General features: G+C 34.0%; 1 protein-coding gene across 6 annotated transcripts in view; it reads right to left on the bottom strand.

Moving 5' to 3' along the window:
• Nucleotides 1-9,247: 9,247 nt before the first annotated feature.
• Nucleotides 9,248-15,000, bottom strand: part of LOC123508140 (anoctamin-1-like) — a 30,163-nt gene continuing 24,410 nt past the window's right edge. For all 6 annotated transcript variants that reach the window (XM_045261658.1, XM_045261660.1, XM_045261659.1 and 3 more), the window contains 5 exons: nucleotides 13,831-14,036; nucleotides 12,714-12,886; nucleotides 10,258-10,363; nucleotides 9,937-10,002; nucleotides 9,248-9,677 (listed from right to left, as the gene is read on the bottom strand). In XM_045261658.1, the coding sequence (XP_045117593.1) occupies nucleotides 9,498-9,677; nucleotides 9,937-10,002; nucleotides 10,258-10,363; nucleotides 12,714-12,886; nucleotides 13,831-14,036 (731 nt within the window). In that variant the 3' untranslated portion in view covers nucleotides 9,248-9,497. The remainder of the gene's footprint in view (nucleotides 9,678-9,936; nucleotides 10,003-10,257; nucleotides 10,364-12,713; nucleotides 12,887-13,830; nucleotides 14,037-15,000) is intronic.

Below are 15,000 nucleotides of genomic sequence, written 5' to 3'. Positions count from 1 at the left end.
TGCAGGTGGTGTAAGCCAGTAACCCTTCGCGTGCTCACTGTGGTGGCTACCTGTGGACTGCCCTCAGCTGGCCGTGAGACTTGCAGTTTCATATTTCTCAAGCTTCGTTAGTGATTCGTTTGTAATGTCTCAGTGCTTCATTTGTTATGTTTCATTGCTTCATTTGTTATGTTCTGTTGCTTCAGTTGTATTGTTAAGAATTTTCTTTTCTTTTTATAATTTGATAAACGTATGTGTAGCTGTTGTATTAACTGACCATTCATAATCAATTGCCCAACAGTACTATAGAAATAGATATCCACATAGTTCTGCTACCTACTCTGTTGCATGTGGAATGACGTGTTTTCCACAAGTCGTGTGTGACAAATGCAACACACTTTGCATTTTTGGTATGTGTAGAAATCATCCGGATCCACAATCGCAACCACCTACTGTACATGTATGACAAACAAATCGCTACCGTATCCGTATACGCTAATATCCTTATGTATTTTTAACATTAACAGTGTTATGTGGAAACACTTCTTATGAGAAATGAATGTACTCTTACATCCGGTTCCGCTAGCGTATGCGGGAGCTCAAAGTGTAGTATTCAACACACCACATAGGGAGCCCACTCAGCAGTGTTTGCATGATACATGAAAGCAAAACATCATGGACTGTGGAACAAACACAAACTGGCGACTAAAACACGAATAGAATAATGAATAAAGTAATTATAATAGAAATAACAACAATAATAATAAATATAATAATAATAATAATAATAATAATAATAATAATAATAATAATAATAATAATAATAATAATAATAATAATAATAATAATAATAATAATAATAATAATAAAAATAGCTTAAAAACAAGTGAAAACAAATAAATGAATAAACCAACAATAAAAGTGGACATTACACAAAATAACAAATAATAGGTCCATACATTGGGTCACTAACAGAGCAATAAGCAAGGAGTGACCAGCAGAAGCATCAGAACACGACCATGTAGACTTTGTACATCAAGAGCAAGTGAGAAAGTGCTGGGATTGGAATGCAAGAGTGTCAAAAAACAGTGTCAAGAATTTGGTTCAACAAGGTGTAATTATGCAGTCTATTTCTACTGGTGTTATGCGCAGGAAATGTTTTGATACACCAAGGTAAATGTGGGTCATTCCATACATGTTTTTTTCTTAACTCCTTCAGTATCATGCCACGTTTTCAAATTCATTCTGGTTATTATTTGGGCATTTTATGTGGATTAAAAAATGTATGTGGGTATTAAAACAGTAAAGACTATGGCCATTGATCTTTTGACCTCTATAGACCCTTCCTAGTGCAAATAAAATTATCTAATCACACCCTAAAATCATGGTAAAAATGCATTGAAGAGGTTAATTACTTCCAATATTCCTACTGAAAGACCAAGCTATACTTGCGACAAAGCCCTGAGATCTTGTCATTTGTGGATATCTCTTTCAAATGATAAACACATTTCCAAACACTTTTAGGTTGTGAATATTGGACTGCTAAATTCAATAGATAATTAAGTAGAATAGTCAATATTTATGTGATCACATCTATTATCTAAATAACTGATTACCCTTAAAAATTTAGACAAACGCACTTATAAAACACACACACACACACACACACACACACATACAGTCTTACAAGTAAATGCACATTGCTATCTTTATGCTGACTGCTTGCCTCCCGTCCTCCTGTGGCCTTGCTGCACACGACATTTTTCTTCTCACCCCTCTTCTGTCTAACTCTCTAGTACAAGAGTTAATCAGTACTCTTAATCTTTCACACCTTTCTCTGGTAAACTCTGGAACTCCCTGCCTGCTTCTGTATTTCCATCTTCCTACAGAGAGAGAGAGAGAGAGAGAGAGAGAGAGGAACTTTTAATAATATTTTATTTCTTTTCTTTCCTTCTTTATTTTTGGACATTCCTAATTTAATGCATATTTTTTATCTTTTTGAATTTTTACAAAGCTTTCAAAAGAACCATGTACAAAATAGCAAATATATATACTAATTTGTGTGTGTCTGTATTTCACAAGTAAACATTTATAATAAGTAACTAGATAAGTGTAGCATCTTACTGGTACGTTTATAAGTACACTTGCAAGCTCGAATACTTATGTAAGGTAAAGCTACCACAAAGCACTTAAGAGATTCGTTCTTATAGTTTTCCTTTACTTACTTATTCATTAGTTACTATTATCATTACCATTCTTATTATCATCATTATTGTTGCCAATTTATTTTGGTTTTCTCATTCAGATTTATGTATTTAGTACTTAAGCATTATTACATAAATAACTTTTTTGCTAATAATACTGTATCTATGCATAAGTAATAATAGCAACAATAGCAATAATAATAATAATAATAATAATAATAATAATAATAATAATAATAATAATAATAATAATAATAATAATAACTTTCTTCTATTTTCAAGAGATTGGTTTATCAGTAACATAACATTTCACAAGTAATTTTGTAACAAATAACAGCTCATTCCTTTGGCTAATGGTTCACAATAATCTTTCATGGGTAATTTATATAATTCTTTTAAAAGTAACAAAACAATAATTTTTGCAAGTCACTAAATCTTTCACATGTAACTTTTTACAAGAAATTCAATTTCTCATTAGTCATTTCATAAGAGGACAAATTTTTCATATGTAATTTTTTCAAAGTATAAATCATAATTCCATTAGGCAGTGAGTTTGAAGTAACAGAATATGCCAATTTACCTAAAACGTAAGTACCCAATATTTTCTTTTTTTTTTACAAGTTAACTATATTTCTTAACACTAACAGAGATGCCTGAAGTAATATCAATATTTGAGGTAATGGTTTATAAGTAATAGGTACTTTTACACTAACACTGTTTAGAATATATATATATATATATATATATATATATATATATATATATATATATATATATATATATATATACGAGGTACGTTCAATAAGTAATGAGAAAATGTCAGGAGAGACATTAAATATGGTATGATCAAAATACTTTTTCATGGAGAAGTACACATACATATACTCTATAAAATTACCAACTGGCAACTTCCTATGTTTTGTGGTTTGTGTACAGCGGTGATTGTGGTGGAACCTGTCTGATCCGGTTTGCCGATCTCCGAGCACGTGTCACGATGCAAGGAAACATGGAGCAACGTTACGCCATCAAATTTTGTGTTAAACTTAAGAAAACAAAACAAGAAGCTTATGGATTGTTAAAAGAAGCCTATGGGGATGAAAGGATGAGCCAAGCAAGTTTCTACCGGTGGTTTAACAGATTTTCTGAAGGAAATGAACAAGTTGAAGATGAACCCAGATCTGGCGCACCAAAAAGTGCACGCAAGGAGGAAAACATTGAGGAAGTGCAAAGGTTAGTGATGCAAGACCGTCGAATATCTGTGAGGATGATATCTGAAGCTGTTGGCATTAGTACTGGCACAGTAGAGACAGTTCTGACCGAAGATCTGAAGCTTCACAAAGTCTGTGCCAAGTTCGTGCCAAAGATCCTCTCCGACGACCAGAAGCAGTTTCGTGTGGAATGTTGCACTGACATTCTCGAAATGATAGAGGCTGATTCAGCTTTCCTGAATAAGGTAGTGACTTGTGATGAGAGATGGGTGTTCACCTATGACCCTGAGAGCAAACGGCAGAGTGCTCAGTGGAAGCACGCAAACTCCCCCAGGCCCAAAAAGGCAAAGATGAGCAAGTCACAAGAGAAGGCCATGGTCATTCCTTTCTTTGACTCCCAGGGGCTCATTCACATTGAATGGGTTCCTCAGGGTCAGTCTGTCAATAAGGAATATTATCTTACTGTTCTGAAAAGGTTCAGGGAGAAGATGAGGAAGAAGAGGCCTCAGCAGTGGAGGAGTGGTCAGTGGTGGTTCCACCAGGACAATGCCCCATGCCACAAGTCAACCCTGGTGACCACTTGGATGGCCGACAGGGGAATGAAAGTGATACAACACCCACCCTACAGCCCTTGCGACTTCTTCATGTTCCCATGTAAGAAAGACAGCCTCAGGGGAACCAGATTCCAGTCAACAGAGGAGCTGAAAGAGGCATCGGAAAGTTACCTGAAGGGACTACAGAAGAAGGACTTTGAGGAGGTCTTCCAGGAATGGGAGAGACGCATGCAAAAGTGTGTAGATGTGGGAGGCAATTATTTTGAAGGAGACAAAGTTTTGTAAGCTTATGAAAATAAATAGTATCTCTCCTGACATTTTCTCATTACTTATTGAACGTCCCTCGTATATATATATATATATATATATATATATATATATATATATATATATATATATATATATATATATATATATATATATATATATATATATATATATATATATATATTCTTTATGTTTAAGTAATATAATTTTTTTTTCTTAAGTACACTTACAATAAGTACAATATTCATGCACTTCACTTCATTTAAGTACAACACACACACAATTCTCTTTAAATAGCACCAGCAAAAGCTTTTTTTTCTTAAACAATTAAAAATTAAATTTTCAAGCTTTATCAAAAAAGAAAAAAATAAATAAGATTGCAGAGCTTAGAGGAATTATTCAACAAGTTCCAAAGCTTACATGTAAAAAAAAAAAAAAAAAGCTTAAAGCAAAATAAGAAAAAAGTTCCAAAGCTTACATGAGAAACTCAACAAAGTTACACAGCTTAAGGAAAATTCTCCAAAAAGCTTCAAAGTTATTCTTTTCAAAAACTTTACTAAGTTTAAAGGAACATTTTCCACAAAAAGCTTCAAAGCTTGAGGGAAATAATACAGTATAAAGCTGTCAACATTAAGTACATACTATAAATCACTCATAACAGAAAGAGAAAACAAGAATGCAAGAAAAAAAGCAAATTATAAAGCTAAGAAATTAAAAAAAAAACTCATGAAGACTTTTAAAACTTGAATACTAACAGTACAAGAAATCTATAATAAAAAAATAACTATAAAAGTTTTGAAACTTAAATGGAAAAGTTTGATAGAATTTTAAGTTTACAAAAGAAGTTGAAAAGCTGTCCAGAAACAAACAAACACTTACAAACTAACAAACTAACATGCAAACAAAATTATCAATGTAAAAATGCAAGTAAATTTTTGCTTTTAATAGTCACGATAAAATAATGATAATAATAACAATAAGATCTGAAAATAATAAAATGGTAATATAATAATAATAATAATAATAATAATAATAATAATAATAAAAGTAAATAATAATAATAATAATAATAATAATAATAATAATAATAATAATAATAACAATGATAATAATAATCTATTCATATACCAATCTATCTTTATATCAGCCTGGCAATCTCACACAGGTTGGAGCAAACCAAGCACCACACATATCATTTCCAGGAACTTAGGTATAGCTCAGCTGGTGACATAGGTACATCCACATCAAGGCCTGGCAACATCACTGATTTACCCTTGGCCTTTCATAATGAGACTGTTCCCTTCCCCACACCTACACCAATATTGAGACCTCAGTAAATGCAGGATACATACTCTTATCGACCCCAGTACTCTAACTGGGTCCATGTGCCAATGTGCTCCGCCAAGTGCAAACTCATCTCCTTTCAGTGGTTGACAAGCCTGCAATATTTTCATACACTCATCACTGTTACTCTCCATTCATTTCTATCACACACAACTGGTCTTACTTGCTGTACAGTCATTCCTCTCTCACTCAGTGCTTTCTTCACAGTTCCTCCACTCCATGTATGCCCTTCCTAGGAATTTAACCTTTTACCATGCACATTTCACTGCATTTATCTCTCTACTAGTTTACTGTACTCTCCACATGCCCAACCCCACCATAACACACAACCATCTGCCCATCCAGTTGACTCACTTAAAGCATCAATTCCTCTTACTTCTCTTCCTAATCTGACTTTTCATGTCACTCCACATACTCCTTAAACACTTCATTTCCATTACAATTAAGTTCTTCTCTGCTACTCCCACATTCCAGGTTTCAGCATAACACAACACACTATGTACTTTGTTATGTGACCCTCACATATCCAGTCTCCCATATTCATGCATCTTTCTCAGTCCACCATGTATGTTTCCTATTTCTTTCATCTCTGTCTCAACTCTTCTCTCCACTGTACTAATGTTGATCCCTATTAGTTGAAACAATATACTTCCAGCTCTTCTTCATTCAGTCCCACATCCATCACTGCACCACCCATTTCTCTCGAGCATCTCATCACGTTACTTTGACCAACATTCACTTTGTTTCCTCCTACAACACACCCCAACTCCTCCACCATACTCCCTTCTCCTCCACACTGATCACACTCAGCACTCAGGCCTAACACTTGTATTTACCTCATTTACCACACCATCCATGCACCAGTTGAACAACCACACTGGCGTAACACAGCCCTGACACAAACCTACTCTGATCAAAAGAACTCTCACACCACCATCGACTCTCCAATACAATAATAACAATAATAATGATGAATATAATTGCACCACAACATCTTAAAGGAACAAACTCATGTGTTGATTAATGACTAATTGTTTAGTGTTGTCTATTGCTTTGTGTTGTCTACTGTTTTGTGCCATGTGTTGTTTTGCAATCTATTGTCTTTTTTGTCTACTCTTGTGAATATATTATTTTATCTATAGCTTGATTCCTTTACCCTTACAATTATTAATGACCAGATCTGTATTAATAATAATAATAATAATAATAATAAAATAATAATAATAATAATAATAACAATAATAATGATGATGATTATTAGTGGTTAGTAAAATACTAACTTTAATTTGTACGATCACTATTTCTAACTATCAAAAATGACTATTTTTTGAGATTAGTGAACTATTACTAATATGAGCAATATAATAATAATAATAATAATAATAATAATAATAATAATAATAATAATAATAATAATAAATACATAAGTAGGAGTAACAAGAATAATAATAATATAATAACATAATATTCATAATAATAATAATAATAATAATAATAATAATAATAATAATAATAATAATAAAATAATAATAATATAATAAGTAATAACATTACCAGTAATAATATCAATGTTTTTAAATATCTTTGTTCACAACCAATTTTCTTCATGGAAAAAAAAAAATAATAATAATTTCTAAAATATGATTTCTATCACTTTCTTTAAAATCTATAATGTGCTTTTCAAATATTCCCGACAAAAAAATCTTGAACTTTGCAACGTTCTCTTCTATAGTTACTGTATTTCCCCATGTATAGGTGGATCCCAAGTGCTTGAAGTTTACCGTAGATTTTTGGGCAGATCAATAATCTATGGTGTATTGTCTGTGTAGCTCAGCCACCTAATTATACCATTTGTAGAGCAGCATCTTCCATCATCTATCTATCTACATATCAATTATCCTTGGAGTGCTGCACTTGTAAAGGAACTGCGTGTGGTGTCGAGCCACCATATTTGACATATACATTAGCTGCCACCTCTGCATCCCCTTATTGTGCCTCCTGGCTTGCATCACTAAATGTGTGTTTAGGTATGTCGTCATGTCTGCCATCTTAACCCTTTCACTGCAATATGGCACAATTAACAGCAGTAGAAGTAATGCACAAAATCCTTATTAACATGTATAAGAAAGAAGGAATCATAAGGAGACTTTGCAATGTGTAGTCAGTTCAGTGACTGCAGGTGGCTGAGGAGCAAATGAATATGTCTCAGGGTGGTTAGTGATAGAGAAAAGAAGTACCATATAGCAGTGAAAGGCTTAAGAGTTATGCTTATATCAATAATACAATATGTCTACTCAAAATTAACAAAAAAACTACAGAAAGTTGCATAGTTTTCAAAGTGTGTACCCTGTGTGAATTTCTCTTGATTCCAAATAAAGACAGGTGCCAACACATGTGACTTTTGAAGCTTTGATAGAGAATAACCTGGCATCAGCAATATGCACATGTTGTGTACACCTATTTAGGTTTTAATAGCAATTAATAATATTGATGTACACAAAATCTTTGTAGGTTTTCTTTACTATCTTTTATGTTATCTAAACCAAAACAATAAGGAAACAATTGTTTTAGGACACTTTTTTTTTTCTTAATGTTTCCTAAATCTATTAAACTGTCATGTCTTGAGCAGTAACCATTGTACAACCTTGTGGATAAATAGTTTTCATGAAAAAAAGTTTGCAGCGTTAACACAGCAGATATAGACAAAGGACAAAGACACTTAATACTATGTAAACCTCCAATGGGTTACTGTTGACTTCAATCTAGCATTAGTGTTTTGATTATGTACAATGACAACATGGACTGTGCTGAACAGTTAAACAAAGTGAAGAATTATAAAATTGATGAGCTTCATCTGTTGGAGGGTCGACACATCTCTTCATTAGTAACTAGCATGTAATAATTTGTCTTGTTTACTAGTCACAGTATGTAACAATCATTCATGCTTGTTCCAAGGCTTTCAATGTAAGAAATTGTACCACTCAGAGCAGGCCAATCCCAAGTTTCTGCCCAAAGATTTGGTATCTCAGAACTTGACCTATACATGAGGAAATAAGATATTTTATCACTTCCAGAATTTTTTTGCCCTTATGAAAAAATCAAAACTTCAATTCTAATATTATATATATATATATATATATATATATATATATATATATATATATATATATATATATATATATATATATATATATATATAAACTATTCACCTATTTAAAAAAGAAATAACTACTTTTCTTAATAAAAAACTTTAAATCTTTAATATTTTTCCCCATTTTGGAAAGAAAAAAAAAAGTAATTTGCAAAAAAATCTATAGCTTCTCAATTTTCAAATATTATAACTCAATTCTTCTTTCTAACAAAACCAGACTTTCATACTAAGGAAGATATATACATTCACAAAAATCTATTTTTCCCACTTCTCTCAAACTTTCACATTTCAAACATTTCTTTACAAGTCAACTTCTTTTGCTTCTCAAGTTTCAAACTAAAAAAGATCACTAATCCTAAACAAAGATTTCCTGATGCTTTTCAAATATTTCAAACTCAAAAGAAAGAAAATGTGCAAAACAGTTTTTCAAAAATGGATTTTCACTGAATTCATACTTCTGGAAAGATTTCTTTAAAACTTTTCCTCAAACACAATTTTAAAAATACATTAATTTTGATTCAATTAAAAGAAAAATCCATAAAATCTCATTTTCTTTATAACTTCCTTTTTTTTCTTCAGAAATACTTCACAAAATTTCCCTTCAGAAACTCAACCTTTTATCACCAGATATCTTCTCTCAAAACTCTATTGAAAATGCCTAAATTCAAATACTATTTTTTTTCAAGAAATTCCTTTTTTTAATCCTTTTCCACTTTTTTTCAAAAAATTCCTTTTGTTATCTTTTCTGAAAACTTCCATTATTCCTTAAATTCCAGCATTTTCTTTGACTTCAGACCTGCACTTCCCCCTTTGAAGGCTCTCCCCCCCATGAAGCCCCCCGGTACCTCCTCCTAGTCCTATTGGGGCGGAGGGGTGTCCCAGACAGGTCCTCCCCCCCTTCTCTGGCCCTCCTCAACTCTTGCTCTACTATTATCTCATTGGTCACGTAGGCCTCTCTTCTTATCTGCTCCTGCAATGGTAATAGTAGTGTTATAGTAGTAGTAGTAGTAGTAATGACAGTTTTAATATTTATAGTACAGTAGTAGGAATGGTGGTAGTGATTAAGTAGAGAAGAGCAGAATTGTAGTAGTACCAGTAGCCATGATAAAAAAAATAACCACACACAAACACAAACGAACAAACAAACAAACAAACAAACAAACAAACACACACACACACACACACACACACACACACACACACACACACACACACACACACACACTTACCTGCAAACGGAAGGGCATGTCTGGAATCACCCACTTGATGAACATGATAATCACACACACCACATTCTGAAAGAGAGACAAAGAATGCACAAAGGAATTAACAACAACAAATATATACATAGGTGTGAAAATAAAAATGAAAGCAAAAAAAGAAAAGAAAGAGTAAAAGCTCTCTCTCTCTCTCTCTCTCTCTAACACACACAAAACAAAAAGTGAAGAATAAACAGAAAACTCCCCCACTACCAGAAATAAAAAGAAAATGTACAAACACCTACTCTCTCTCTCTCTCTCTCTCTCTCTCTCTCTCTCTCTCTCTCTCACCTCAAACACCACGACAAAGGCCAGTCTCGCTGCCAGTATGTGCCAGTAAATCGGTGCATAGTCATATGGGCTTGGACTATCAGGGGGCTGGCGGTAGTCTGGGTACCTGAAGTAGTAGTAGTAGTAGTAGTAGTAGTAGTAGTAGTAGTAGTATACAGTAATAATAATAATAATAATAATAATAATAATAATAATAATAATAATATAATAATGATAATAATAATAATAATAATAATAATAATAATAATAATAATAATAATAATAATAATAATAATAATAATAATAATAATAATAATAATAATAATAATAATAATAATAATGGTGGTGGTGGTGGTGGTGGTGGTCAGGGTTGGAGTAATTGTAATTGTAATTTAATTGAAAAGTAATTAATTACATTAAAGTATGTAATTGTAATTGTAATTGTAATTGGATGTAGAACTTAATGAAGTAATTGTAATTATAATTAATTACATCATAAAGTAATTGTAATTTAATTGTAATTGTGAAAAATGTCAGTCATACTAAAATTCTGATAATCCTTGTGTTTTACTGCTATGGTGGCAAATATGTGAATACTGTATATGATGGAGTATGGCAAGTTGGCAACCCTTACTGGACAACCCACCTATTATACGAGAATCAGACGCGTCCACTTCTCCTACAACACTTCAGAAAATTGCATCCTTGATCAACTCCATCAAGAAATCAACAGTAGCTGCTCCATACCTTCGATCAAAAGGGATTGTCCTTCAAACACAAAATGCAACAAGATGGAATTCGCAGTTGAAAATGGTGAAGTCTATACTAAAAAATCCAGTAGAGGTGAATAATGCAATTGATCTTCTGTCCCAGAAAGATCAGAGGAATAAGAAAATCATGCCGGTGGAGATTTCTGCCTTAAAGGAGCTTGTGACTGTCCTTGAACCTTTTGAGAAGGCCATGGAAATTGTGGAAGGACAGAAGAAGGTGACTATAACTGCTGTTGGACCAGTCACTCAGGCACTTACTCATTCACTTGAACAATTAATTCATACTGCCCAGTTGCAGTACTGTGAGAAACTGGCTAAAGTACTACTGGACTCTGTAAGGAAAAGATTGGATCCCTACATGGAAATAAAAGATGTTCAAGTAGCAGCCTTGTTAGATCCTAGATTTAAACTGAACTGGATTTCATCACAAGAGCAGAAGGACCAAGTGTTAGCATATGTCAAAGAGATGCTTGAAGCTGAGGTTGTTCATAAGGACAAGAAAAGAGCAAGGCAAGATGGAAACACTTATGATCTTGCTCAAGATTTACCTGAAGATCCTGAACCAAAACGACCTAAATTGTTCTCTCTCCTACCACTACCAGGTTCCTCCAAAGTTGAAAATCAACAAGGATCAGAGGGAAGCACAGTGTCAATGAATCTTTTGTTGAAGCAATATGTAGACGAAGGAACTCAACCATTTTACAGTGATCCATTACTTTACTGGAAAGAAGCACCACATGCGATGAGTCCATTGAAGAATCTAGCAAGAGATGTATTAGGGTGTACTGCTACATCAGCTCCATCTGAACGAGTTTTTAGCATTGCAGGAAACTATTTTACTGCAAACAGAGCTCAAGTTGGGGTCTCTTCTTTCAGATCAATGATAATGATCAAGTGTAACAGTGAATTGTTTAAAAAACTACCATCCAGTGCAACCGCTCAGATATAAGTTATCCTACCACCTGCAACTTTTTCAAAAATGAAATGGCAATTTAGTTTTTACAAGCCTGTCAGTAGATTTGTTTTCATCCATGTATTCAAAACTACAAGAATTAAATCCTAAATCAGTCTTTTTTCCTATTTACATAGCTTGTTGCACTACTGTTTATTTGAAGGAGGAAATTCTTAATTTAGTTATGTTGCAAAGTAGTGTTGTAATTTTTCAATAAATAACAACAGTACGATACTAATGCTTTTCTTTTCAACCAAAGCTTACTATTGGAAGCTAGGTAATTATAATTGTAATTATAATTGACAGTCTCTTGTAGTAATTGTAATTGTAACTGTAATTGAAATTCACATGAGTAATTGTAATTATAATTGCAATTTAAAGTTTTAATAATGTAATTGTAATTGTAATTAAGATTTTGAATTGTAATTACTCCAACCCTGGTGGTGGTGGTGGTAGCAGTAGTAGTAGTAGTAGTACAACCTAATAAGTAGATCCAGACTCTTATTAAATTATTCCAAAACTAACCTAACCTAATGTGACTTCCCAAACAAAACCACTAATAAAAAAAAATAAATAAAAAAAATTAAATAAATAAATAAATAAATAAATAAAAAATATAAAAAATAAATAAACAATCTAAAAGCCAACCCATAATCTGACTTAACCACCAAAAGGACAAAAACTCTCAAAATATCCCACACTAACCTAACAAAACTACCACAAACTAGCAAAAAACTACCCAAACAGCCACTCACCTGCAGTAGTCTGGCGGTGTTGGACTGTCTGGACGATAGGCTGCAGGGTAGTCCGTCACTTTGAAGGTGGCAAGGGAGTAGTCAAGAAACCCATCAAGACTGTTTCTATCGGACACAACGTAGCGATAGACGAGTTCTGGGATGAAGTTTGAGGTGAACGCGATGATGAAGGCCTGAAAGCAGTAGTAGTAGTAGTGGTAGTGGTGGTAGTAGTAGTAGTAGTAGTAGTAGTAGTAGTAGTAGTAGTAGTAGTAGTAGTAGTAGTAGTAGTAGTAGTAGTAGCAGTAGATATAATAGTAATACATATGCCAAAGGTGTCTCTCGTAAGTAGTAGTGATAGATAAGATAAGGCACACATAACTTTCCCACTCACACTCATTCACACCATTCTCTTAGCACTCTGGCCCCTAATGGAGAAGAGAAAGCATCCCTGCTCTCACTTCAGTAGCATCAGACACACAGCTTGAACAGTTTGGTCTGAAACAAGCCTCTCTCTTCATAACAACTACCCTTCCCTACCACATGTGACAGCCCAACACCCAACCCTGTCACCCAATAACTGACTCTCAACATGTGGAGGCTCCCTTGGTGGTTACAGGGAAGCTCCAGAACAGTTACTCAAAACTATTATACCAAAAATAATCACAATAAGAATCATAAGTGCACTAAAATTGATGAAAAACACGTACAAGTTTGAGTAGAATAAAAACTTCAAACTAAAAAGAATCATCAACTTTTATCAGTGAGGGAGAGCTTGATACATGCAAGTTAACTGTCACTGGAATTAATAAGCTTAATCATCAATATAAGTGTCTTCTGTGTAGGTAACCCAAATCTTGTACCAGATCACAGTAACATACTTTTTTATCATCAAGAGAGTGGATGGTGCCAGACATTATTTTCTTTGTAAGTTTTTATGTCTTAGTCTAGTCATTATGATCAGTGGTGGTGGTGGATAAAATTATGTTAGGTTAGGTTAGGTTAAGTATGATTGGAAGGAAGCAACTGGAAAAAAAAGAAGAATTGAAAAGAAGAGAAGAAGCTGAGACCCAAGCCAGTCACCACAAAAATTTCCAAAAACTACTTTAAAAATACACAAAAACCTATTGAAACTTACATTGGTGATGACAGCAAGCTTCCCAATGGAGTCTAGGATCTTAAACCACACACCTATGTCCTTGACTCGCTGAGGGATGGGCCGGCGGAAGTGTGAGAGCAGCTTGTTTGCATCCAGCCTCATTTCGAAGATGTTGTTGAGGAATGCAAAGAATGGCGCCAGAGGGAAAGAAGCCACAAAGATGGTCACAAACCCATACTGCAGAACTGGAAAGGAGCAGCACAGGTCAGAATAGATGTGGTAATGGTGGTAGTTGTGGTAGTAGTAGTCTGATTAGGAAGGGACAAACAGGAATAGTAGTTTTAGTTGAGTGTTTTCACAATCTTTTTCTGCCCTGAGGTTTATCAAAAGTGCATCCCAGCATTTCTCAGTGCATTCCAATCCTTTCTGTGCATTTCAGCCTATCTCAGTCCATCCCAGCCTCTACTAGTGCATTCCAGCCTCTCCCAGTGTATCTCAGCCCTCCCAAAGCATCCCAGCCTCCTAGTGTATCCCAGCCTCTCTCAGTGCATCCTGATCTCTCTCAGTGCATCCCAGCCTCTTCATGTGCATCCCAGCCTCTCCCAGTGCATCCCAGCCTCTCCCAGTTCATCCCAGCCCTTTCTATGCATTCCAGACTCTTCCAGTGCACCCCAGCCTCTCCCAGTGCATCCCAGCCTCTTCATGTGCATCCCAGCCTCTTCATGTGCATTCCAGCCTCCCCCAGTGCATCCTAGTCTCTCTGCATGCTTCCCAGCTTCTCATTCTTTATTGCAGTACTGCTCAATGCATTTGAGTCTTTCCCAGAACATCAAAACTTCTCCAAGTACATTCAAACCTTTTCCAGTGCATCTTAGACTCTTCAAGTGCATCTCAGCCTCTTCTAGTGCATTCCAACCTACCTCTTCCAGTCTATTCCAGTGCATTCCAGCCTCATCCCAATTAGTTTCTAAAAAATGTTAAAGTTTAAAAATTCTAATGAAAACAACAACAACAACAACAACAACAACAATAATAATAATAATAATAATAATAATAATAATAATAATAATAATAATAATAATAATAATCTGGCCAATTTTCCTTAGTAAAAATAATAAAAATAACAAAGCAAAGCAAATAAACACACAAACACACACACACACAAATAATAATAATAATAATAATAATAATAATAATAATCTGAAAAAG

Source organism: Portunus trituberculatus, chromosome 24 (assembly GCF_017591435.1).
Source record: "Portunus trituberculatus isolate SZX2019 chromosome 24, ASM1759143v1, whole genome shotgun sequence".
Lineage (NCBI taxonomy): Eukaryota > Metazoa > Arthropoda > Malacostraca > Decapoda > Portunidae > Portunus > Portunus trituberculatus.
The sequence above is the reverse complement of the archived record's forward strand: the minus strand, read 5'-3'. Positions and strand labels throughout refer to the sequence as shown.